Raw genomic sequence first — 27,284 nt, 5'->3', positions numbered from 1 at the left:
CTGATAATATGATTTCTTCATATTTCACAGCTAAGTCAGTAATCACACTATTCAAAAACTCATTATCCTTGAATACAGGTATTAACTTGCATTTCTTTAAAAGTATATACTACAAATAGATACAACTTTTATCTCACCAACCCAGAGACCACAATGTTCACAATTTGCCAAAACACAGACTAATAGTGATAAATGGGTGGTCAACAGAAATAGTTAATCCAGTTTCTGAAAATATCACATTTATATGTGTAGCACTCAACTTGGCTATAGCATTTTGTATTGCATTGTCTTCATTTTTTTTCACCTGTGGGCTCCAGCTGGTTCTATAGATTTTTCCCCAGCTTGGTGATGGACAAAGTGTATGTCTTTTATGATTTTTTTTAGTGATGTTTATAGACAATTGTGTGCTGAAACACTGATGATTCTGCTAAACCATTGTACTGAGCCTGCTTGCTGAATTGTAGCCATACACACGTTGTTCCTTTGACTTTACCTGACATCAATTTGTTTTCATGATGTATTTACACCTGTCATTTGTTTCACCTTTGCTGATATTTTGAGCAAATTTACTTCTTAAATTAGTATAGAAAGAATCCTCTATAACTGTGTCAGAAGTGTTTTTGTTAAATAAATGAGAAAATTAGAGATATTCAGAGGGCAAAACTGATTTTAGTTGTTAATATAACTAAAAAAAAAAGTTTCATTTTGTAAAGTGAATTCACAAATTTTCTTATCTTAACCCTCAAGCAGCAGCAATCATCAGTTGATGCTGCTACCTACAACATTTCCTCTGTTTGATTTGACTTATTTTGAATATATTATTTTAAAACAAGTGGACTGAGTGCTATCTGTTTATTGTTGACATTTTATCAGGAATAAGGTACAGACACCAACTCTTAAGACACTGGACTTTTATACAAAGTTTTATTTTTTGTAATTTACTGTTGCACAAAGCATTTGTGGGACTCAGCCCAACTAGTAGAGCTAACCTTAACCTGGGGTAAGGAATAGAGATCACAACTAATTGAATTTGATTGAAAATAATGTTAACTAAATGTAGCACAAGTATACAATATTTTTAATATTCCTGATATACCAAAATGAATGCACATTATTTTATAGTTTAATGTGGATAGAATGTGACGATTGTCATCTGCCATATTGGATTATGCTCATCATAGTGAAAGTATGTGCAAAAATCAGCTATCATGATGACATGCAGCAAGAAATTTGAACTTAGTGTGTAAATTTTAACTGTAAATAATTTTGTCTAACATCGGTAGTTTTTTTTGTGACTGAATTTATAGGCGAGATGCCTATGGTATGAATAGTTATTAATCAAAATATGTGGTCAGCAGGCCAAATAGAATTCATACAACATTTGTGTGTGTGTATGCATTTTTTACTTTTTTTATCACTTGATATTGGTAATAGTTATGTTTGTTCATGAATACTAAATGATGTCATTGTTTATGATATAGGTTAGATTTAATTAAATTTAGTTTAGAAAAATGAATTTACATATGAGAATAAATGGTAGTGTGTGAATGAAATTAATTTAAAGAAAATAGTAGTTGTGAACTAGATTGTCTGTAAATTAATATAAGGAATCTAAGATAATGGTTTATTGTAAAGAATCTGTAGGAGCTTGTGTAAAATAAAATGTTTAAAGAAATTGTCTAAAATACTAACTTTAAATTTTAACTTTTAAGAAGTGACATGCTTATTCCATTTTGTGTGTTGTAACCATTAATGCCTCCAAATATGACAATAGTATTTTACAGTTCTAAATCATGAATTTTAATTCATACCACACTGTTAAATATTCTGTGGAAAAATGAATAAGTGCTTGAGCACTAAAGTTTAAAATATTTTTGTGTATATGCAAAGCTATTCACATTTTTCACTCTTGAATTTAATAACATGTTCTTCATTAGTCTACTATGTAACTGGTATTAGACTATACTCCATCAACAAGAAAGTGACACAATCTCCATCCCCTATACCCCATATCCTTCCTGACCTAGGAACTCCTCTGATATATGGTCGGGATTCTTCTTTGCTAGATGTGCAATCCCTTGAATCCCTTCTTTAAGCATAAAGATTTTTTTCACTTATTGTGACTGTCTTTCTTACCCTTGGTCTGCATGTCTGTCTTTTGCTTGCTCATCTTCTTAAGCTTTATATCCTCTTTGCCCATTTTTCTGAGGCTTTGTATTGTGACCTCAATAACTTTACTAGAGAAGGCTTACATATCTTCTTTCCATGCTGCTGCAAAGTTTCTTCAACAGTTGATTTATTTATTTTTGAGACTTGCTTGATCATGATGCATTGTTTAAAGCTTATCAATTTTTTATATAGATAGCTGTATCCTGTTAACCATTCTGAAAATTATCCTCTCCTTTGGGTTTCTGCTCATTTGGGTTGGTTAGTCAAAATCTCTGAACTGACTGCCTCTTAGTGTCTGATTCATTGGGTAGTGGCCTTTATTAACATGTTTGTTTAAGGGCCAATCCTTCTTATGACTGTAACCAGGATTTCTTGCATTTCCTTCTCCCCTTCTAGAAGAGATTCAATTTTTCTGGGGACTAGTCTCTAGAATACGTTGTTTCTCTTGATATCCCATTTCTGTTCCCTTCAGTGGACTTTGACAGTTATTTAAATTGGTATATCAGGTTCACAATGAACATGTTACTTAAATCAATTAAGAAAATTAACATTACAACAGATGTGTCATCCATTCTAAATACATTTTTCCACTTTATAAAGATATACTTAACCATGAGGTGGATATATTGGACTGACCCCATATTGGAAAAGGAATGTTGACTGTAATTCTGAATTTATTATGTGTACCTACATGAAGTGCATCAAGACAAGAATTTAGTAAAATTTACAAATTAGTTACGTTACAGGAGTAGTGGTACTCAAGATGTGTCTTTGAATTGGCAAATCAGTCTGACTTGGAGACTGACAAGTTGGGGTAGAAGGTGATGTTTATGTGAAAAATAGAAATGTTTTTGCCCTTTCTGGAGTTTGTGATAACTGTATTTGATTCATTTGAGTTTTATGTTTGCTTCTTAGGCTCAGCCTTATTCTTTATGACTCTGAGACATGGAATTTCAAAAGCTAGTCAGACAATATGTAAAGATGCATTGTTATTGCTTTAAATTACATCAACTATTTGTTAGTTAAGCCTGTGTTTGTGTTTAGTAACCATGAGGTAAAACATTAAGGAAATTAAGAATTTTCACTGGATATTGGTCATTTCTCTTCATGAAACTCATTTGATGGAGTGCATAGTAGTTTTGGTTTTGAATCACATTTTGATTTTAAGAGTTATTAATTCAACTAATACAGTATAAAATTTGTTAAACAGAGAATTATGAACTTTTTTAATGATCCATTCAAAATATTAAAATACACATAAGAACTTAGAATTGGAAAATATTTTTGTTTTGTTGCATATCTATACTATTTTTTTGGATTTTTCTCAAATAATTTAAATGTACATGGCAAAATCAGATGCCCAGTTTGTAACATCACTCAGCCCATATAATTCAACCTTAACTGACCTCTTAAATTAGACAAGATGAAGCATTTGTATCATTAAATATTCTGTTATTTATCAACAGTTTTGTTTACAAATCTTAATCTTTGAAACTATTCACAGAAAAAAACAATTAAGAAATTGAAAGGAAAGACATTTTGCAACTTTTTTTTTTCAGGAGGTATTTTTTGCTATCATAAATGCTATTAAACATAAAATATCAAAGTTTTGCTGTATGTTATTGTTAATTTCGAGGAATATAGGTTAGTATAAAATGTCCAGAAATCCACTGTTTTCTGATTATTTTTTTTTTCCCTCCATTTTTTTGCCTTTCTTATTCATGGTGCCTTGATAATTCCCAAACAACCATGGACAACCCTCTTCTCCCATCTTAATTGGATTTGTATCTCTTTAGAACACTTCTCTGGTTGGATAGGGTGTGGTTTTTGGATGCCTTCACTGCTTCCAGTGTTTGATCTTCAGAAGAACACACTGCACAACATTGTCCTCAAGGTGTCAGTTAGATGGATCTGCTACTGTTTTTTGTCATATTAACATGGACATCTTATATTGATCTATTCAGTCAATTCCACTCTAATTTCTTACACAATTCACAGGAAAGTTCTTGTCCTTAGAACTTCTGCTTCTAAACTTTACAGTTCCTGTTTTATGCCAATAATATCTTAGTTTCAGCTTTTCCTGGATCATAGTTTTGAGCTCAGTAGTTGATTAGCTGTATTGTCTAGATAAGTTCATACAGCATTATGGTCTTTATATCCTCTGGTGTTTCAGTAGATTTATTTCAAATTTGGGAGTCTTCTTGATGCTTTTGCAACACTTCACAACACACCAAATTTCCATTCTGTTCACCAATCTCATACTCTGCTGTCTTTGCAAGATGTACTACCAAGTCCTTATTGGCCAGATTGGTTGTGTTTTCTGCTCCAAAATGTCCTTTTATGTTTTTTGTAATTACCTTCTTCACACTTTACCATGCCTTGATCTTTATATGGCTTTTTTCCAGTCTGTTTCAAGACAGGTAAGCTTTTTTTCTCACAAAGAAGCCCAAATTCTTGCTCACTTTTATCATCCATCTATCCTTGCAATTTATCATCACATCTGGATGATTTATCAGTGTTGTGCACCTAACCCACTACATTGAATAGAGGGTTAAACAACTCGCCCAATTTTTCATCTTTTTAATTTCACCTCTGATCAAGTTCTTTATTTCTTTTCATTCTGGCTATTGATGCACCCTGATGAAATTCTATGGGTGGGGATATGGACAATCACATCTTTATGTAATATTGCTTGCGTCACATTGTGGTTTTGTCAGCCTTTTGAGTTTCATATCCCTCCAGTTGCCATTCTCTGTAGAGCCAGACAGTAACTAAGGTTTAATATTACAAAATGTTCTTTGATTTTTATTTAATTTCACTGAGATGAGGTACGAATAGACTCTTCTCAATCATAAGCAAAGCAGGGGTGTCAACATGGAAGAGTAGTTCAGGCCTCGCCAACACTAACAGCCAAATCATTTGTGATGGCTGTTACCAGCCAGATGGGTCTTGAATTATCAAGTATAGGATGATTTATTGTTGAATCTATAAATTTTTGTATTTATGTTATGGTTTAAAACATAACATGTTGCTCTGGCTGCATCTAATTTGCATGTTTTATTGACCTCCTGGAATACACAAGGCAATTGAGTAGCCTTTACATTCTTGTCCACATTTGAGATACTTCACAATTATTTTCACATATTTTTTCTAAGAATCACTTGTATTAGACAGAAGTATTCCCTGTTTCAGGTAGATGCATTCTCTTACCAGGTACTGTTCTACTCATTCCTATCCTTCCATTGTGAGAGGCACACACCACAAGTATTTTTTTTGTTCACTATAGGTTCAGTAGGATCTGATCCTTTTAATTTATTTCTTTACATAAGTCTCTACCATCTTTTCAATGTAGGATTTTAGCTACTTTTCATATGGAGAGGTAAGTAGTGTAGTCTGAAATTAACCTTCTTTATACCTGAAAATTTATTTTGGATATTTACCTCCCCACAGAATTACCCAACCTTCCTCTCTGCTTCTGCTATCTTATCAAGGATGAGCTTTTGGCTTGCATAAAGTACTCAAGAAAGTACTCCATAAAGAGTTTATGTCACACTCATGTTAGGGGTAGGTATAGTCTAATGCTTGTTACATCATTGACTAATACAGTACACACTATTAAGTTCAGAGATAAGAGCTCTTGCAATGGCCTAGAACATGCACAAAAACTTTTCAACAGTAAGTAGTTCCATTCTATTATTTTATTGTTCTGTAGTTAGGCATATATTAAATTACATTTTCAGAAATGGAAATGTTAATGGTTCTTGCATAGTAATATTTTTTGCTGTATCAGTTCTAGGACTTGTGGAACCAAGCGCATTGGGATATACACTAACACATGAACATCTGTCACATTGTGCCACTGGAAAATGTTTCCAACCTACAACACCACCTGGATATGAAAAATATACTGATACCCCTTATATCTTGGAGAATTTGGGATGGATACGACAGTATCCGTAAGATGGTTTTTAAATATAAATACAAGATCTTTGGGACCAACTTGCATGGTTAAATTATTATACTTTGAAAATTAATTTAGTCAAAATTTTTGTATATTGTATTATGTTATTTAAAGTTGTAAATGCTTATGAACAAGATAGAGATTTAGATTGAGTTCTTTGTACGACACATTTTTATAGATGTAATAAAAATCTTCTTCAGAGATATCAAGCTAAATATTGTTCAATGAGCATCTCTGGAAACTTTTTTTGAAAGTATGTTTAGCATGCCTAATATTAAGATAATTATATTAATTAATGTTTTAGTATTGGTATTAATACCCTGTATCTCAAACCTCAGTGATGTGACAGCAATGTATTTAAACAATTTATTGATAATATCTTACTACATGAAAATACAACACAAAGATAGATATGCAGCTTTCACTACAGTATTGCACATAAATGATTCTGGATTATAAAAGAGCTCTTTCTTCAGTATTCTTAAGTAACACTATGTAACAAAATTTTTATTTTTCTTGTTCCTGGGCAGAAAGTGTTATTTCTCAATTGCTTTTGTGACCTGAAAGCGTATAGTAAAAACATGATGGGAGACTATATTTGGGGCTGATACGTGAAAGTGATTTACATTACAGTCACAAATCTTAAACTCCTCGCTTCTAAACATTTTTGTATAACTTTAGTATAAATACATGTAAATCTTGATTCATATGTTGATTTATTCAGACCTTATGTAAATGAAAATGTGCAAATTTGCCCATTTTTACAAAGAAAATAGGTTAATTTCTAAATTTCATTATCCAGGTCACAAAAGCAAAGTTTGAAGGGAATAATGGCCATTTTCTGTACTTTTACAACATAAGCAATTAAGAAATAACACGTACTCTCCAGGAAAAAAATTTGTGTTACATAGTGTAATAAATACTAAATAATCAACATGAAATATCTGAATAGCCAGTACTATCCACTGTGTTGATATTAAAATGTTAAACTGTTTGTACTTGAAACCTGTCCCCAGTACTCGCTCTTTGATATCAACTACCTTTTAACACCATAGGAAAAAGGTCATGAGAACCATTCCATAATGATGGTGATTTCCAACTTTCCTCTTAATAGAACTTTGTTTATTTGCCATTTACATCAAGTCATTATCTTTTTTCTTCTCTAGAGGCAATTTTTCATCTTTCATTATCAGTTAGGGTTAAACAGTTGTAGGTGAAGAACCAGTGTCAATTAACATGTTTCAAGGCTTTCCCATCAATGAATCCATTAATTCATGGACTGGTTTCTTTAATATGTCTTCTTATTTCAGTTGTGGCAAATGGAGGCTGAACTTTGTGCTTTATATTTAGCTAATTCCAGGTTTTCAAAGTGTAGAATTAGCTTTTTGTTGTTCCCTTGTTCTGAATGGGCTGTGTGATACATCCATAGAAAGTTGTCTCCTTGGTTTTTATCATCTATTGATTCCTCACACTTATGTAACACATTTATAAGTTTTTTTTTTTTTTTTTCTGATATTCTGTGTGAGGAGCTTTTATTTTCTACACTGGAAACTGCTACACTTAAACCTATTGTTTTGTTTGTTACTTCCATTTTGTTTTCAAGGATTTATGTACGTGGGCTGAGATTCTTTTATAGTAAGTGATTTGAACTTATTGATTATAAATCTTAACAATAAATTTACAGCACACGATTTACTTGTTTTAAAATTGTATATTAAAAACACAAACATAATAAAAAACAATTTACACTGCAGAGTTTTATCTAAAATTCTAAATCTCTTTTCTTGTCAAAAGTCCACACCATCTATTCAGTTTCTTTAGAACTGAATTGAAAAGATGAATTCTTCTTATCTCTCTTACTCTTACCACAGTCTGCGACAAATTTACTAGTGTTACTCCATTGGTTATCACAGTTGTATCCAGAATATCCATAACTTTAAATAATTGTCTTCTTTTCACCATAGTGTATATATGTGGGTTCAACTATTTAGAACACCCTTTATCAAAACAAATTATTGTCCTAATCTCTGTTAAACAGTGAAACTTGCACTAGAATATCACCTGTTAGTGTTAAACTAACAATTAAGCAATCTGACTTCACTGTCAGTAACTTTTTCTCACTCACTTGTACTGATTTGGTTGATTGGCTATTTATGTATACATAACCTAACCGAGGCCTTGAGCTTTCTACAAACTATGAGATGCCATGATGTAATAATGCTCACTTACAACAATAAGAACAATACAGAAGATTTCAGTAATGCAACATCAAATCACACACAAAATTCTTGTCAAGTAATGTAATGAAGTTTGTCATGACTAGCATCTTCAAAATAAATACTTTTAACTCTGTTTTTATGAAAACTAAATAATCATTAACTATTAGATCAGTAAATGTACTAAATAATAATCTCTTTTGCTGAACAGTCTTGTATATTCAAAAATAAGTCCCTTTTTTAAGAAACATATTAACTATATTTTTTTACACTATATACAAAGACTTTTCTCAGTTCATACACACAGTCTGCTCATGCAATCTGCACCAACATTTGCAGTTCCCTTGATGTCTTCAGTCCAGAACCTTTACCTCTGGAGGTACAATGCCCATCTCTGATCCTGTCACTGTCAATTTTGCACCTCCTGGCTGTATGTGAGTAGTTGATTGTTCTAGACATTCAGTTGCAAGATGTGTTTTTTTTTCACTACACCATAACTTTTTCTTTAGATATATTACCATAAACAGTCCACCTTCATATTGTTGTAGGAGTCCTACTCTAATTTCAATGTAAGCATTAGGAACAATGAATGATTCATTGAAATCTAGTATTTTAAGTATTGGCTAACTTTCCAACATGTTTCTGGAATGCCATCTGCTGTAGTAATTCCCACTTCACATTTTTGGCTGGCCTGTCTTTTTTGAGTCAGTCAGTGGTGTAACAACTTCAGTATGGTGTGGAATGAACTTTCTGTACTATTCTACAAAACCCTAAGAAGGATTTCACTTACTACTGGGTCATTGAAGTTGATGCATTTTGTATGTGGGTTACCTTCTTTTCCATGGCTATCTGTTTTGCACCCAACTTATGTTTAATAAAGTTCAGTAAAGAATAACTGTTGGTTGGATCTGCTTCCATCATACATTGAAAAGCTCTCTAAATTTCTTCAAGTGGTCTTCCCATCTAGCTGCTTGGGGCAGAATATTGGCCACATACTGCTCAATGTTGATGGTTTTATGCAACAGTCATCTTTTTATACAGTTGAATATTGCTGCTGAGTTCAGTAAACAAATATTGTCCTCTTAAATTGATAACATCATCTGGTGTCACATATGCTATCTTTTCTTTAGATCCTGTCTCCTTTGAAATCTGCCAGTAACCTTTACTGAAGTCCTTGAGTACCTTGAATTGCATACAAGTTGGCTGCTGAGGTCTAACATGTACAGATGTGTTTTTTATTTATTACTCTTCTCCTCCTGTCTGTAGCTTTTTCCATGTTTGCGTTGGGCCTTGTACTGTTTTTCTGTGCAGTAACTCCGAGGATGAACATCTTGCTTACTTGTGGAACTTCTTGATAAGTAAATAATACTACTTGCAGATACCTGTCCCAATTACATGGTCTGTCTTGGCATATCTTCTTTATTATGCTCTTTAAAGACTCCATTAACTGTCTCATAAAGTCAGTTAAATCTAGGGTCATATGGGGATGGTAAAGATCTGCCTAGTATTGATGAATTTACACATCTTGTATCAGTTCTGAAGTAAACTGGGTCATTCAGTTGCCCAGAACTTCTTTTGAAAAGTTTACTCTCCAGAACAATTCCATGATAGCTTATGTTCCCTTCTCTTATTCTGTCTTTGGCAGCACTGTTGCTTCTGAATAACATATCATATAGTCAGTTGCTTTAAGAGTATTCCACTTTTTCTTGTCAAAACCAGTTGCTAGTGGTCAGACCAAGTCTACAGCTACTTTGCTGATCAGCTCTTCTATAAGAAGCAACTTGCTCAGTGGCATGCTGGCTATTTTCCTTCTAGGTATTATCCTTTGGTAGATGTCACATAACTTTCAGAATATTGTCACAACTCCAATGGTCTCTATCCAGTGGAAATTTTTTGTGATTCTGTTTGCCATCTTCTTTGTTCCTAGGTGCTCCCCTGCAATTGGCTTGTGAGTCAATTTCCTCACTTGGGTCCATTATTCTTTTGGTACATACTATGTTAAACCTTACAGGTAGAACAACCTTGATAGATCAAGTACAGCCATTCCTGATAGTCCTCTATTTTGTAAATCCTTACCCCTTTCTGTGGTTCTTATCTTTCTTCCAGTCACTGTCTCAAATTTTATGCAGTGAAGGAGCTTTTTTTTTTTTTATGCTTCCTTCAGTTCCCATAGAACTACATTCAGGATTTCATCTTTTGAGACTTGAAGGGGCTTTATGCCATGCTTTCTTTCCTTTTTCTTGAGTTCTGTGATGATAGCAGGTGCTTTATCAGTCTTCTTTCTGTCTGATTCCTTCACATTTCTACTGCCTGGTGTTTTGATCACTAATTCGTAAATGTGTGTATTCAAGTTTCCCATGTAATATGGACCCCTTCATGTGGATTCCTGTACCTGGTGAGGGTACCTTCCCAGAGAAGGTTCTGTTCTTTCATTTTACTTCCTCCGAGATCTAAACATCCACCCATGTGTTTGTTGTGCATGGTGGCCCACGAAGGGGAGGAGAGGATCCTGGTTGTTGAGGGATCGAACCCAAACACAAACATTGGCCTTGAACTCCTGTAGACAGACAGCCTTTGGGTGGCCCCCCTAGGGTCAGTTGGCTGGTCCACTTGGGCTAGGGTCAACCAAGTACCAGTCAAATGTTCTCAACAGATGTTGTGGGCATTATATCTGCTGGTGTTTGGGTATAGAGCTCACGAAATCCTGGCATGGCTGCAGTGTTCTTGTTTCTCGTTGAAGTGCGTCATCTTGTAGGGCTTCATTGTGGGTGGGGTCAGTGGACACCAACAATTTTTTTTTTTTTTATTATGGATCCTCCAAATAAAAACTCAAATAAAATAGTGAATAAACAGTCCATAGGCAAATGACCATGTCTTGAAGATTCTGAGCAGCAATCTTCAACATCTGTAACACCTGATGGAACTGTGATGCTGATCGCAAAGATGGAACTATGATGCTGATCAGTGTCCTCATTTTGACATTTACATCATCGCATTAACTTGCCATCATCAAGGCAGGTCATCTTAATTGCAAGGTATGGTCATACATTCCAAACCCTCTCAGATGTTTCCAGTGTCAGCAGCTCGGTCACTCAAAGACATTATGTCTTCGGTTCCTTGTCATGTGCTTGTTGCAGTGACAAGGACCATGATGCCTATGAGTGTGAAAAGGACTCTTATTGCATCAATTGCAATGGCTCTCACCCATCCTACTTTTGTTCTTGCCATTAAATGGTTGGAAGAAAAAGAGGTGCAGTGCTTGAAAATGATTCAAAGCATTACTCACTCTGAAACTTGAAAGTTGCTGTCCACCACTTCATCTCGGATGTATGCTGCGCTGCACTTTGTTTCACTATTATAGTGGGATACCAGACGGATCTCTCTGTGCCTCCAAAAAAATTCTCAAACCATATTAGAAGTGTTTTGATCTCCATGGTTAAAAATGTTGTTGAATCAATGTCAACACCCACCTCTGTCCCTAACATTCATTCCAACAAACCCCAAGATTTGGTTCCGGGTATGGGCATTTCCTTAGGTACATCTTTTCCCACTCTACAATGCAAAACGATCATGTGTCTTAAGTCACTGGAATCCTCTTCCAACAACAAATACCTGCCCAAATCAGCCCAGAGCAGGATCCATGGTGGTCAATAGATCTCCCTCAAAAAAAGATAAAAAAAGAAAAGTGGTTGTAAAAAGAAGGGCTTTCTACCCAATTTGCCTGGACATAAATAAAAATGGCCACTTTGATACAAGGTAGTTGTCGAGGTTTATATTCTAATTTGGATGACATCAAAACACTGTTTTCTATCATCCTGTATGTCTTTCTTTACAGGAATAATTTCTGAAACTTACCAATACAGTTACCTTTCCTTAGTTTTCTTTTTACAGAAATAACAGACTGTGTGATGGATGAGTACATGGAGGGGTGGCACTGTTGGTTGATCAGCAAGTGCCCACCATGTCCTTACCACTCAACACACCCTTTGAGGCTCTGGCCATCCATGTTTCCTTGGGTCGTACCATCACTGTTTTTTTTCTCTGGAGAGACCTATGATCAATCAGCTCTTGATGCTTTCATTGAACAGTTGCTGGATCTCTTTTTAATCCTGGGGACTTTAATGGGCATCATCCCCTCTGGGGAAGTGTCTATTGATAGGAGGGGCTGCTCTGTATGACATATCCTCTCTGATCACAACTTTTCACTTTTCAATACTGGTCCTTATACTTATTTTCATGTGCTTAGTCAGTTCTTTACTGCTATTGATCTCTGCTCCCCTTCACTATTCTCCCACTTTTCATGAAGGGTTGACAATAATCCATGAGGCAGTGATCATTTTCATATAATTTTGAACGAGACTTGCCATGGTCGATGCTACCAGACCCGCGTGCCCAGGTGGAATCTGGATCAAGCAAACTGGTCCTCTTTCACCTCTCTCACAAATCTTGATCTTGCCATCAGTAGATGACTGTGTGGCAGCAGTAACTGACTGTACTATACAGGCAGCTGCTCAAAGTATTCCTGAAACCTTAACATGTTTTCCATAATATCCTTGTCTGTAGTGGTATCCTGCCTGCCACATGGCACAGAAGGCTCAAAAACAGGCCTGGGGAACTTTTTGTAGGGTCTGTTTTTAGATAACATTGCTGTATCCACTGGTCAGCCCATCCCACCATGACTTATTACAGTCCCAAAATGTGACCTTTCTTTAAGTCTTCTGAGAAAAGCAGACACTCCTAGGGGAAATACTGTCTGTTATTTGCTGAACATCTTTCAAACCATCCTTCCATTCCTATTTATACAGATGCTTCAAAATCAGGTAACTCTGTGGGCTCTTGCCATGGTTTGTTGTGGTTCGGTGGTTGCGTGAAGAATCCTCTTTACAGTGCCAGTGTTCACTGCTGAACTATACACCATTTCTCTTGCCCTGGATCACATAGAAGTTAAGCAGTACTCAAATTGCTCTTTTTATACTGACTCACTTAGTTCTCTACTGGCCTTGGAACCACTTCACATTAGTTCTCGCCCTGTTCTTGCCAATATTCAACACTGACTGGTCTATACCTCTTTAACATCTACTTCCGTCTAGTTTTTCTGGATACCAGGCCATGTTATTTGTGGAATGGGCTTGCCAAAACTGCATCTCAGTCTGTCTGCTCTGGCACTATCATTTTTATGCCTGTTCCATACATGGACTATGATCCTTTACTCAACGCTTGGCTCTGTGCCAGTTGGCAGTTGACTTGGAGTAAGCAACATGAAAATTAGCTATTCCAAATAAAACCTTTTATTGGACTTTTGCCATTTTGCTACTGTTAGGATTGGAAAGAGGAAGTTGTCCTAACAGGACTACACATTGGTCAGTTTTTTTACTCATTGTTTTCTTTTATCTGGAGCTGTTACACCAGTGTGTTTTCTCTGTAACAGTTAGGTCACGATTAGCCACATTTTTCTGTCTTGGTTGTGGTGTTGAGAGTCATAATGATGGCATCATTTTAAACATGTTTTGTCCCAAGGTTTATCCATAATGTTAGACAGTGTTACTGGTGATGATGACACTGACCACCTTGGAAGAATTTTTAGTTTTTTTAAAGGTCATTAATCATTTTGATGCTATTTAATTTATACATTAGACCTTTTTCAATGTGATTCCCTTTTAAGAATCAAAGGACATCGAGTTGGAATTGAAATTAGAAAATGGCCAATTTCAGGTGTCTGACACTGAGTTTTGAACTACCCATTAGTCATTTTGGCAAGTTACAATAATTACAATTATGCTACAGAGTCCTATACAACTTGTATTACTGTAGTTTTTCTTTTACTGCTGTCAACTAGATGTAAACATTGGATTTTATGCTATTTATGTTTTTAATTCAAAAATTAAACTTTTTGTTTTACCTTAATTTCCTTTTCATGAATTTTAATAATTTTACTTTAATTTTAACTTTTTACTGGATGTTTGGTGCAGGTAGCCTTGTTGCTTTGTGCCATAAAACTCCAAACTAACCAACCACATAATATGGAATGTCCATGTTTATTCTTGCTATGGGAAACTTTCTCACTCTCGTATTAATCAGCACACACAGATGCACTATGCCTACCATCTGGCCTTCAGAAAATAGACTGATTCTAAGAGCTGCACTGGGTTGTCTGTGATAAATTCACTCACGTAACCTGATGAGCTATTGCATTTGTATCCAGTACTTTATATAATTGTCTTCTTTTCATCAAAGTCCATGCACATGGGTTCAGTTACTTTAGAATACCCTTTGATAAGTCAAATTATTCTCCTCATCTCTGATAACCAGTGAAACTTGCTTCAAAATATTGTCCATTAGGGCTAAACTAACAATCAAACAGTCTAACATCTCTTTCACTAACTTAAGTTTTTGTTACTCACTGGGTTACCTATATCAAAATTTCTACAAATTACAAGACCCTGTGGTACAATAGTACTCACTTAAGGCAATGAGAAAGAAAAAGAAGGTTTGACTAATGCAACTACAAATTACAACATTTGAACTACACAAACATTGTACTACTCTTACCAAGTTACATAACTATTGCCTTTAAAATAATTACTTTAACGTTGTTATTATACAAAAAATTATTAAATATCAGATCACTAAATAAATAAATAAATAAATAAATAAATAATTCTTACATTAAACAGTCTTTTATATCATTTATATTGGCTGCTTATCCTTTTAGTTCTTACCTCTTAGTTCTATACCACCTTGATCTGATGATGCTGTAACTTCTGAAAGATGATGTTCGTTGTTTATCACCAGCTTTAATAGATTCATGTTCCATCAGCAACTGAAGTGGTTTTTGTGTAATGATTTGCACCTACTTTGCTTGCCAAATTTGCATATCTTTATACACTGTGGCTTCTATGAATTGGTCACATGTTAACAAATCTATCATCATCTGAATAAGGTAATTGTGCATGACTTTCTGCAAGTTTGACAAAGATCATCTTTTCTCTGCTCTTGAACTATCATTGGAGACTTCCTTCTGGTGTGTCACTTCAAACTTGTTGGATGAAGCAGACATACTTGATAGTTATGCTTTTCATTTATATAATTTCTTTATGATGTTGACACTGGTGATGTTAAATGAGCAGCAAGATCCATTTGCTTTGCTAATTATTTTGAATTAAGCTTGACAAGATTCTCATAGTATTTTTCTGTGGTGGTTTGTTGGATTCAGCAATGTCACTGAATGAGCCTTATTGATTCATTTATGGATAATGATATATCTTGTAGTTCAAGAAGATTCTGCAGTCATAGATGGCACAGTGGTAGTGGTGGAAGTTGTGGGCTAAGTGAATTTACTGATCCATATTTTTTACTTAAAGGTGTTTTAGGATGGAATTATTGGGCTAACGTGGAAAGGTACACATTATACAGCAAGCGTTAAAAGCCTTAGAACAAAAATCATGGCCAAATCAAGCAATAATAATGTCATTGTGCATCATGTTTAGATACACGTAACACAGAAGAGTTAACTTAAAAAGCTTTAGAATGAAAATCACGGCCAAAGCAAGCGGTATTAATGTCAGCTGCACATTGACAATACTATCACTTGCTTTGGCCGTGAATGTTGTTCTAAGGCTTTTTAATGATTTTGTGGAATAGCAGAATTATCAAAACTTTTTATTTTTACATGTTTTTAATGTGACACTTGTGCCTGCTTCCGAGAGCAAATCAAATTGAAGCAAGGCTCTAACATAGACAAACAAGCTCGCATTTCATCATCGACTGTAAGAAGACTATGTCTCTTTCTGGCTTTAATTTCAGTCAGTGCTAAAAATCCAATTTCGCAAAACCACGAAGATGCAAATGAAAGCAGAATTTCAACTGCTTTTGAACTGATTGCAGGATATGAATTTTTAATGGAAATCCAAAACTCATTCAAGCTCTTTTCAGGAAACAATGACTGATAAAATTTGTCGTTTTGTAAATCAATGAGCTGTTCTTCCTCCTCAGTTGTAAGATTTGTTGTCTCGTTGATTCCAAGTGGATAGGTCACCCAGTTATATATGTTGATAGCAAGTGACGGGAAGTAATATTTTAGTGAGGACTGTAGGTCGCTTAATGTTTTCAAAATTTGAGGGACAATTTTCTTCTTTGACGGACAATCGTTAACAGAAGGAAAACAATCAAGGACTCCTTTCGTGATCTTATTCTTCCACAGCGTCACCTTTTCATTGAAGGCCTTCAATTTGGATGTGCAGTAATAATGTTTTCAGATGGTCCTTGGAGACTTAAGTTCAGAGAGTTTAATTTGTCAAGCAAGTTGATAAGAAATTGAACCTTCAGCCACCAGATCTCATCATGAAAAGAAAATTCAAAACCTGCTTCCTCAACCTCCAAGAAAGAAAGTACTTCAATTTTTAGTTGGACAAGACGCTTTAACACCTTTCCTTTTGAAAGCCATCGAACTTCAGTGTGAGACAGTAGCTTTTTGTACTCTAAATCCATCGCCTCACAGAGAAGAGAGAAATGTTGAGATTGAAGTGGCCGTGACTTGATGAAATTCACCACTTGAATAACTTGATTCATAACAGACTGCAAATCTTTCGGCAAAGATTTGGAGGTGAGCGCCTCTCTCTGAACCATGCAGTGAACAATTCTAATGTTTGGATTTTGTTGGCACACCAAAGTGACAAATCTCTTCTTTTTCCTTGCATTCAAGGACAGCCATCAGTGCAAATGCTAACACAGTTATTTCAATGTAATTTGAAGAGCAAAATGTTTTCATTCACCAACTCAAAAATGTCTTGGCCTTTTGCTGTACTTTTTAAATCTTTGCAAAATAAGTATTTGTTTATGATTTTTCTCCATCCTTTATGAATTGAACAAAAGCCAGAGTTTGAGCTTTCTCCATAAACATCAGTAGATTTATCAAATTGTGAAAAGACCATAGCAGAAACAATTCATCTTCAGGTGCTTCAAAGTGTTCACAACCTTGATCCTTCATATCTGACGACAAGTCTACAATTCTGCAAGAAATTGTGTCATTGGACAGTGTAACTTGCTTAACATTTTTGGCAGCATCCGTTCCAAGCATAGTTTCAATGATGATTGCTAATGCTGGCGCAATGACTGATCTCGCCTCCGTATGCTTTCTTGTGTTTTGCCAACAATTGAGCAATCTTATAACTTGCAATCAATCCTTTTTTGGGCAGCTTCATGTAGTTTACAAGCTTCCTTGATTGTTCATGTTGTTGAGCCACAAGATTCTTGAAGTATTCTTTTGGTTTATCCTTCACAGCTGAATGTTTTGTTTCCACGTTTCTCGTCAGTTTGCTAGGAACAAGCGTCTCATTCAATAAAGTTGCATTGCTGAGTAGGCAGAACGGTTATTGAGAATGTTCCGATTCCAAAGTGATAAAACCATATTCGATATATTCGTTTTTGTACTTTTGTTTGATTCCTTACTTTTGATTTAACACATTCTCCTTTGTAGCACCAGACTTACTTAAATATTTTTCCATGGATAAATGATAAAGCTAATTCATACGAGATAAGCACGAGGTTCTGCAGTTGATATAAAATTCCTACCTAGACCGTAGTAGCTGTAGCTTACCACAGAATGAGAATGTGTTCCAGAAAGCAGTTTGATTGTTTGATGCATCATTTATGACGTACGAAGCGCTTGTTGTGCCACAATTAAACTAACAGTCAAATCGTTGCAGTCGAGAATGAAACTTAAGTATGAACTTCTCAGTGCACGAGTTCAATGAAAACCATCAAATGTTTTGGAAGGTTTCAGAGTGTCTCTATAGTAGCTTTTAACTGATGTGTTTGACTTGCTTGTAAAATCCCAAGAAAGTTGAATGTTGAGAATCACTGCATTAAAGGAACATTGAATTGTTTCTGTGGAGGGAATATGAATTTAATTGACCAAATGTGGCCAGATTACCACTCTCATTATCTATGGTAGATCAGCAGTTGCCTTTAATACTTGTAATGCTAAAACTCATGAGTTAATTCTTTGGTGGATACCATGCAGATAGTCCATGGTAATTCAAAAGAGTAAGCAAGATATTAAAATCTTGTTGACTTTTTGTCTCTCTCTGCTCTTTCTTGTATATATTATTCTTATTGCTTCATTTTCTTACTAAAAATATGTGCAGTAATATTTTAATTAGAGATTGATTTATGTTCTGATAGTGACCAAAATAGTAACTCCATAGATAACAACAACTAGATGGGCTGTAGTAGAACGTGTATCATTGATCATATTCAGCTCTTAAAAAATACAAAAATTATGACTCCATCCATCATTATCACTGGATGCATATCATTTCTAGCAGATCAACGGCAAGAATGATATTCTACATATGTCCACCAAGTTTCCTGAAAATTTGTCTTCATGTTAACATAGAAGCATTCCTTGGATTTTTGTGACTTAGCTGATATGCATTTGGACAATGATCCAACTTAGAAGCTGTTTGTTTTGGATGGTCAAGATTAATGGCCAGGACACAGCATTCATCCAGATTTACTCAACCATTTTGAGAATTCTTGCTGATAATCTCACACATACACACGCAAACATACAGGAGTAAAAGTATGACCTCCATCCACAGTCATTATCGGGCTGCACTGATAACTTAAATACACAAGGTTTTGAAACATTCAAAATATTTCTTCATTTATTTTCATATTTCCATTAAAGTAATAAATCTTTTTGGTATAATATATATTTTTAGAAGAGCATAATGAGGAACAAACATTTTCTTCAAATTTAAGTTTCTTAATAGTAAGTTTACTTCTGTCCATATTAGTATTGCATTATGAGTTCATATGCTAAGCTTCTTATCTAACGAATGACAAAGGTTTGATATAATATTATTTTCTATGGGATTATTTTGTGTTATTGTGCAGCTACATTGCTGTAATATCCTAATAGTATTATGTTTACATCCATTATAACCTATCCTCTTTCCAATTCAATTATTCTTTTAATTTTATTTTTAGATGAATATTCTTATTTGTGTTTTGTAAAAGAAATAACTTTGCATTCAGATTTTATTTTATGCAGTATTAATTCAAAAGTCCATATTCTGGTACAACTGATTTTGTAATCAACGCATATACTGCTGAAAACTAAAAGTGCAAGACACACCCAAACTTAATTATCTCTAATTCTGCTCTAGTCTTGACTGACTTTGCTTTAACACATCTCAACATAGCTCTTAAAAGGATGAGTTATGAACTTTAATTAGTACTGGGATATTTTAAAGAGAAAGAAGTAATAAAACATTGTATTTTATCTGGAAAACAATTTGAAGTAAATGAGCTTGATTGGCTTTCTACTGTTATAGGTAATGGCTTTCTTTCATCTGTCAATAAAATAGTATTAGAAATTAGACCTGTCTGGTACCACTTCACAATTTGTTTTTACAACCTTTGTTGGTTGTTACATTTAGTTGATGTCATCCTGCCACCAAGTGATATTACAGTGCTAATCCATTTAGTGTGGACATTATATATTACTGTAATATCCTCTTCAACAGAAAAAACCAGCTAGAACAAGGTAATTTTAATGACTCTATAGACTTTGTATTGCCACCATTATAGTATGTAAACTAAATTACAGAGAAAAAAATTTAAATCTATATTTTACTACAGAATATAGAAAATGCATGATATGCCTACTTATCCCAGTTAAATGTCCTGGTCATAACCAGGCTAGTATTGGAAATTGTGATTTCAGTTTTGCTGTGTGCAGAATTATTTAAATAATGGTAGCTCAAACAAATGACACAAGTAATTCATTGAAGAAATTCTTAAACTATTCTGATTACAACTTAAATCTCTGTGTACTAATACAATTCTTGTAACTAAGTGATTATAATAAGTCTTAACCCTTTCATGTCGGGTCACTGGACAGGGGCCATGTAATAGTGTTTGTTGACTTGCATTTAAAATTTTATTGAACTACTATTTCATGAATTTATGTCAGTACGTTTGGAATCAAATTATAAATGATAATTACAACTTTAATATCATGTACAAATTAGTTTCTTAATTTAAAAGTAAAGATTAAAAGAACACACCATATTTAGATTTTAGTGAGTTACAGGGTATATTGGCTGCAGCACTATTTAAAATTAAATGTTTGTTATGTCAAAATACTAATTTGTACAAATTAGGAACTCAAGTTACAAATACAAGCTGGAATATAAAATAAGATCCTGATATCTTTCTATTTTGGTGAGATATGGTTTATGTACTGAATCAAACACAGTAGTTCTGTTTAACTCTTTCCATTTTTGGAAACAGTTCCTTATGTAGTCTTATTACAATATATGACATGAATAACCAATCAACAGCTTAGAATGTCCCCAGTTTGGTTTTCCCCACCATTTTAATCTTTGAAATTACTACAGTGTCCTTTCTATCCAAGATTTCAATAAGGTAAGTGTTGTCTTTAGTCTGATCAATGTTTCATATTTTGAAAAATCTGTATAAATCTTAGTTTTAAGGTTAATAAATTATAGTGGAATTCTATGGTATTAGTGAAGTTATTTATTATTCTTTGGTTATTCATCTGTGTATATAAAAAAACCTAAATAATACTTTGATATCTTCCACGTGCAAAATTTTAAAAGAATTAGCAACATACGTCCAGCAGTAACCAAGTACAAAAATCGGAGAGAAAAGAATTGTTTTCTTTACTTCTTGATTTTATTGTTCTATATTTAAAGTGAAAGAAATTTAATTTATTTCTAAATAGTAGTAAACTATATACATATATATATAATGTATAATAATTGAAATGTGACTGTACATTACAAAATACTAGTTAATGAAAATACAGCAAAGACAAGGGAAGACTGAAGGTTAGTTTTATATTACTGGGTACATGACCTGAGTGCACATGCACCATGTCATTGGAAGTTAATCTAATTATAGTTCGGCATGACTGGAATGTCAATATAATAAAATATATATGTGTAAGTATATAGTGTTATAAGACTTCAGCTATTTAGACTAAACAGTAGTATCTTCATGTTATAATATGTAGTCATTCTAGCATGAAAAAAGCTTAATTTATATTTATTTAATAATTGCTTTATGATGTTTGAGGTTGGTCAAGTGACAGACCCCACCTAGTTATGTTTTATGTTATTTTCTATACTCTAAAGGCTTACTGAAAACAAACATTTTAAATGTATTTAAGAAGATTCACAAATATTTGAAATGTTTGAGATGAATACTTTTTCTAATCATAACACTAAATCACTTTGCACTCAAAGTAGTAATGAAACAGACTATTTTCACAGACAAGTCATAAGTAAAAATATTTAATAAAAAAAAATTATTTTTCTAATACAAAATACTTATTCTTACTAAAAGTCTACCAAGTTCTGTGAAGATACACATACAGTATCAAAAGTTATAATGCAAGTATTTAATGTGTGCACATGTGTAAATGAATTTGTGTATTATGCCAAGCCCTTTGTGAAAGGGTTAATCAAGAGAAGGAATTTTTATTTTGTGAACGATAGTTGAAAGGTGAAGGAAGTTATTTGCTGCCTACACAGAATTATTATTCTAATGTTCACATTTTTTTTAAATTATCTTAATATTCTCTTTAGCAATGTCTATAATTTGCAAACTTGCAAGAAGTAGTTTCCATATATCAATATCTCTTTGTCTAAGCCAAAGATAGATGTGTGGATGATGCATTTTCTGTCGCACATTCAGTGGGGCAGAACTTTGTTCATGTATTGCAAGTATCAATTTTTTTTAAATATGCAAAACTTTATGTACTGAAGAGTTGTGCTAATTTATAGGCTGGAAAAAACATGAAGTGAGGTAGGCTAAAAATGGCAATAACTACATTGTTTAGTAGGAATAACTCACAATTATAGCTTTATACTGAATATAGTGGGAAAACAAGGAGCAGTAACTGTAAAAACAGTAACTATGCCAATTGGGGAAAACTGGCATAATTTCTTCCCAAAAGGAAATTTTAAAATACAGTAAAATTCTGTTTATTATTTTTATGAAATAAAAAATGTTTCTCACATTTGTATTGTTAGTAGTAATTTTGGTTTACTAGATCCAGAATGTTTACAGAAAGTCACTATCTGGTGTATCACTATTATCATATGCATGGCTGTTATTGCTTGTAATGTAACTGTCTGTTCATTTTTTGTGCATCTACAGAACACTTTCTCATATTCATAATTTTTATCAGCAGAGCAGTTAGCCTTTTTGCATCTTGAATCTATTTTTAACCAAATTATTATGACTCTTTAAAAAATTGTATTATAATTGATATGAAATTTAATACAAAACAACAATTAAAAAATAATTCACATTTTGATGCAAAATAAACCTTTGAAATCTGTTTCCCTAATTAAGATTAGTCATACTACTTTTTATGTATATGTATATACACATTAGTGAAATTAAATAATTACATCCAAATGAAGCTAAATAAGTAAACAAAATCATGAGGAAGGACTGCATTAAAAACAACAAATCCCAATTTCTGATTGATTATATTATAACCATAAATGTTTAAGCCATAAATAAAACATGCTGTATATTTTTAAAAAGATCCAAGCTATAACATGGGATTATAAAATGTATCCTAGGTTTTGGAGGTAGCTGAAGAAGTTGGACCCACATTGTAATGGGGATACACCGTCTATCAATCTTAACCTCCAGTTTGCTAGTCTCACATAAAAAGATTAGAAATTAGGAAAGTGAGATGTGGGTGCTCAAACCCACAATGTCCCACACCTATATCACCTTTCACTGCCTGCAGACAGTTAAGATAAGACTAACAAAGATAAACAAAAAATAATGGAAAAAAAACAGAAAAATAAAAAATGAGTTACTATCATTTGGGGGTAAGTAAGATAAAATCTCTTGAAGTTAGCATTCTTGCCCCCAGTATGGTAGATGCATTACTCAACAAGACATTGAACCATATCAGTAAAGTGTTCATTCACATAAAGTAGTGCCAAGTTCTTAAATAACCTATTTTTAACTAAAAATAATTATTAGTAAAAATTCTGACTTTTTTGTTGATATAATACACTTCTGTATTTATTACACAATACTTTAATAATTTTATCTAAAATTTCTTTATTAAATCCATTAACTATTAATTTTTGTATCAGTATTTCAACATTAATTATGAAATATTGTAATTTATTACAAAGTTTACAATATCTGAATAATGGTGATGTTATAATGTTTATAATAGATGAATATGGCACATTACTATATAAGTAGGGTAAACCATAGATTGGAAATAATAATGTTGAAATACTGATACAAAAATTAATGGTTAATGGATTTAATAAAGAAATTTTGACTAAAAATTACTAAAGTAGTTTTAGTTAAAGTAGTACCAAGTCCTTAAATGACTTTATTTTTATGTGGATGTACACCTTCAACCCACACGTAAAAGCACATCAGTCACCGTAAACTGTCACTTTATGGTTCAATGTCGTGTTAATTAGTGCCTCTACTATACTGGGAGCAGGAATGCTAATTTCAAGAAATTTTATCTTCCTTACCCCTAAATGGTACTACCTTATTTTTTATTTATTTATTTTTTCATCATTTTATGTTTATCTTTTTCTTATTCTTATTTTAACTTGGGAGAGCAGTCACCTTCCCACAACTGTCTGCAGACAGTGAAAGATAATACAGATGTGGGACATTGTGGGCTTGAGTATCCACATGTTGCTCTCCTAATTTCTAAATTTCTAATCTTCTTATGTGAGACTAGCAAATTTGAGGTTAAGACTGATAATGGTGTATTCCCACCACAATGAGGGTCCTACTTCCTCAGTCACTTCCAAAACTTAGGATACATTTTATAATCCTATGTTATAGCTTGTATCCTAGGATCATTTTAAAAAATGTGCAATGTATTTGGTTTAATTTTAATGTGTTTTGTTTAAGGCTTAAAAATTTATGGTTATAAATATTTGATATATGAGGTCTGTTCAAAAAATACACGGACTGACGTCATAAAACAAAATGTACTTTATTTATAAGTTACAGGTCTGGGACCCCTTCAAAGTACTCTCCTCCCCAATGCACACACTTATCCCAACGGTGTTTCCACTTGTTGAAACAGTCCTGGTACGCTTCTTTTGTAATGTCCTCCAGCTCCTTCGCGCATTTGCCTTAATCTCGCGAATCGTCTCAAATCTTCTTCCTTTCAAGGGTCTTTTGAGTTTGGGGAACAAGAAAAAATCGCAAGGAGCAAGGTCAGGTGAGTAGGGGGGTGGGGAAGAACAGTGATCGAGTGTTTGGCCAAAAAACTCACGAGTTCTGAGGCACAAATTTCGCAGCAACGCGATGCATCTTCAATTTTTCGGTCAAAATCTCGTAACAAGATCCAACTGATATCCCACACTCTTCAGTCAGACGTCGATTTGCTCGCACAAGGGTGTTGATTTTGTCGACGTGTGGGTCGTCAGTTGACGTGGAAGGACGTCCAGGACGCTCATCATCTTCAATGGACTGTCGACCATCCTTAAAACGTTCATGCCACTTGAAACATGCCGTACCCTTCATAGCAACATCACCGTAAGCCGTGTTAAGCATAGCAAAAGTTTCAGTCGTAGATGTTCCAAGTTTAACACAAAATTTCACAGCAAGTCGTTGCTCCTTCAGGTCATTCATTCTGAAATCCGCCAAACAAAAAAATTGCACTTCACTTAAAACCACGTAGCTAATATGCAAATAAAGATATCTGCAATCGGGAAATGGCGTAGTAATCAGCTGACCTGTGCGAACCTCGCGACACCAAGCAGGTTCCCCTGGAACCAACTGGAGCCGCACAATTCAAACAGTCCGCATATTTTTTGAACAGCCCTCGTATATATATCAAGACTTGCAAAACTTTTACCAACACATTTTGTTTGATCTTGATGTTCTTATTTCAGTAGTAGTTCCTTTTTTTAAGTTTTTTCTATGAAATTTCATTTTTCAGATATCTATTACTTATTATTTTATATTGTCTAAAGTTGTTAAAATGCAACAACAGTGCTTGCTTATCCTAGATACAGTCATAAAGAAAACATGATATTCTGTGGTTCTGATGTGCAGCAGGCTGTCTTGGATGATATTAAGTTGTTCAAGCTCAATGGAGGAGGAAGTATCGTTGAGAACACCACAAATGGTTTAAACAGAGACTTGGATTTCATGCAAAAGGTTTCAGTAGAAACTGGTGTCAACATAATTGCTGGAGCTGGTGAGTGAAGTTTTTCACAAACTATATTACACACAAATATTTGATGCACTTTGAACTTTTCTGAAATTTCTATAATTAATATAGTATTGCACATATTATAAGAATACTTTTATTTGATTATAAAAAGAAGCTTTATCTAGTGTATGGCTCTTCGTTTTGACAGCTGAAATGGGTTTTACTTTAACTTTATTTTGAATCAAGATATTCAGTAATTGGACGTGGTCTCAACGTGCATGTTGCACTTCCAACCATGCAACACTTTTACAACATTTTGATCCATGTGATCATTCTTTCCACTTTATTAACCCTTTTGCAATGGGCACTAATCAAAGGCCATGTCATTGCATTTGTTGACTTGCATTCAAAATTTTATTGAACTACTATTTTAGGAATTCATGTCAATAAGTCTGGAATCAAACTGTAAATTACAATTCAAACTTTAATATTATATACAAGCTACTTTCTTAACTTTAAATATTAAAACAACAAACTTGTATATTATATATAGATTTTAGCAAGTCAAGTAGTATGTTGAATGCAGCACTCTTTAAAATGAGATATTTGTGATGTCAAAATACTAAATCTATAGTTTTGTAGAAATTAAGAACTCATATTACCAATATTGGTATGCTAGATTATAAAACAAGAGCCTCATATCTTTTTAGGTTTCTTAGATGTGGCTTATGTACTGAATGAAACACAGGTCCACTGTGTCACTGTCAACCCTCCAAGAAAAGTAAAGGGAATAAGATAAAAAAACTTGGATATAAAGAACATGGTGGTCTTTTCATAGATTAAAATGGCTGAGAAAATCACTAGGGGGCACTCTAAGCTGTGGATTGGTTATTCACATGTCGCATATGCAAGTGTATAAATGGGGCAGTGATAATTTTCCTTTCATTTTGATGAGAGAGACTGGTCATTGTTGATGCCACCCAACCTGCATGCTTTGGTGGATACTGGACCAGGTCAACTGACCCTCTTATACTTCCCTCTCAGAACTTGATCCTTCTGTCATCTATAAGCCATTCTCAAGCAACAACATTTTGTTTCTGTATTCTCAATACAGCTGGCATGGGTATTAAAACTTTAATTACAATGTTTCAACCTTCTTCGGTCATCTTCAGTTTAACTAAGAGAGTTTGAAACTGAACATTGCTGGGCACAGTTTTAATACTCATACTATCTGTCTTGAGAATACATTGTTTCTGTATCCTTTGACCTTGAGAAGGCTTATGATACTACACGGAGTTATGGCATTTTGCAAGACTTCCATTCATATGGGTTGCATGGCCATTTACCCACTTTTATCAAATTTTTTTAATGGGCCATTAGTTCCAGGTCCATATTGGTTTGACACTTTCCCGTTCTTTCACACAGGACTGTCTTGAGTGTCACACTTTTCAGTGTAAAGATTAATGTCATCACTGGACAACTTCTCCTACTGTTGTAAATGGATTATATATTGATTACTTTCACATCTCATGTCAGTTGTCAAGTATAAGACTCATTGAGCAGCAGCTTCAGACTGCCCTCAGTCATTTATTGAAGTGTACCACAGCAGACGGTTTTACTTTTTCTTTGTTTAAAGTTGTTTGCTTGAACTTTTGCTGTCAACAAAGTATTCACCCCAATTTCAAGCTCGGTCTCAGTGAGGTTTTTCCCATGGTTCCCGAGGCATAATTTT

General features: G+C 33.9%; 1 protein-coding gene across 2 annotated transcripts in view; it reads left to right on the top strand.

The window, feature by feature from the left end:
• LOC143253623 (N-acetyltaurine hydrolase-like) overlaps positions 1–27,284 on the top strand; it is a 50,486-nt gene that overhangs the window by 4,367 nt on the left and 18,835 nt on the right. The window contains exons 2-3 of one of the 2 annotated variants that reach the window (XM_076507764.1): positions 5,960–6,125; positions 25,407–25,597. In XM_076507764.1, the coding sequence (XP_076363879.1) occupies positions 5,960–6,125; positions 25,407–25,597 (357 nt within the window). The remainder of the gene's footprint in view (positions 1–5,959; positions 6,126–25,406; positions 25,598–27,284) is intronic. The other variant, XM_076507765.1, reaches the window with a different exon arrangement.

The sequence above is a fragment of the Tachypleus tridentatus genome, chromosome 6 (assembly GCF_004210375.1).
Source record: "Tachypleus tridentatus isolate NWPU-2018 chromosome 6, ASM421037v1, whole genome shotgun sequence".
Lineage (NCBI taxonomy): Eukaryota > Metazoa > Arthropoda > Merostomata > Xiphosura > Limulidae > Tachypleus > Tachypleus tridentatus.
The sequence above is the reverse complement of the archived record's forward strand: the minus strand, read 5'-3'. Positions and strand labels throughout refer to the sequence as shown.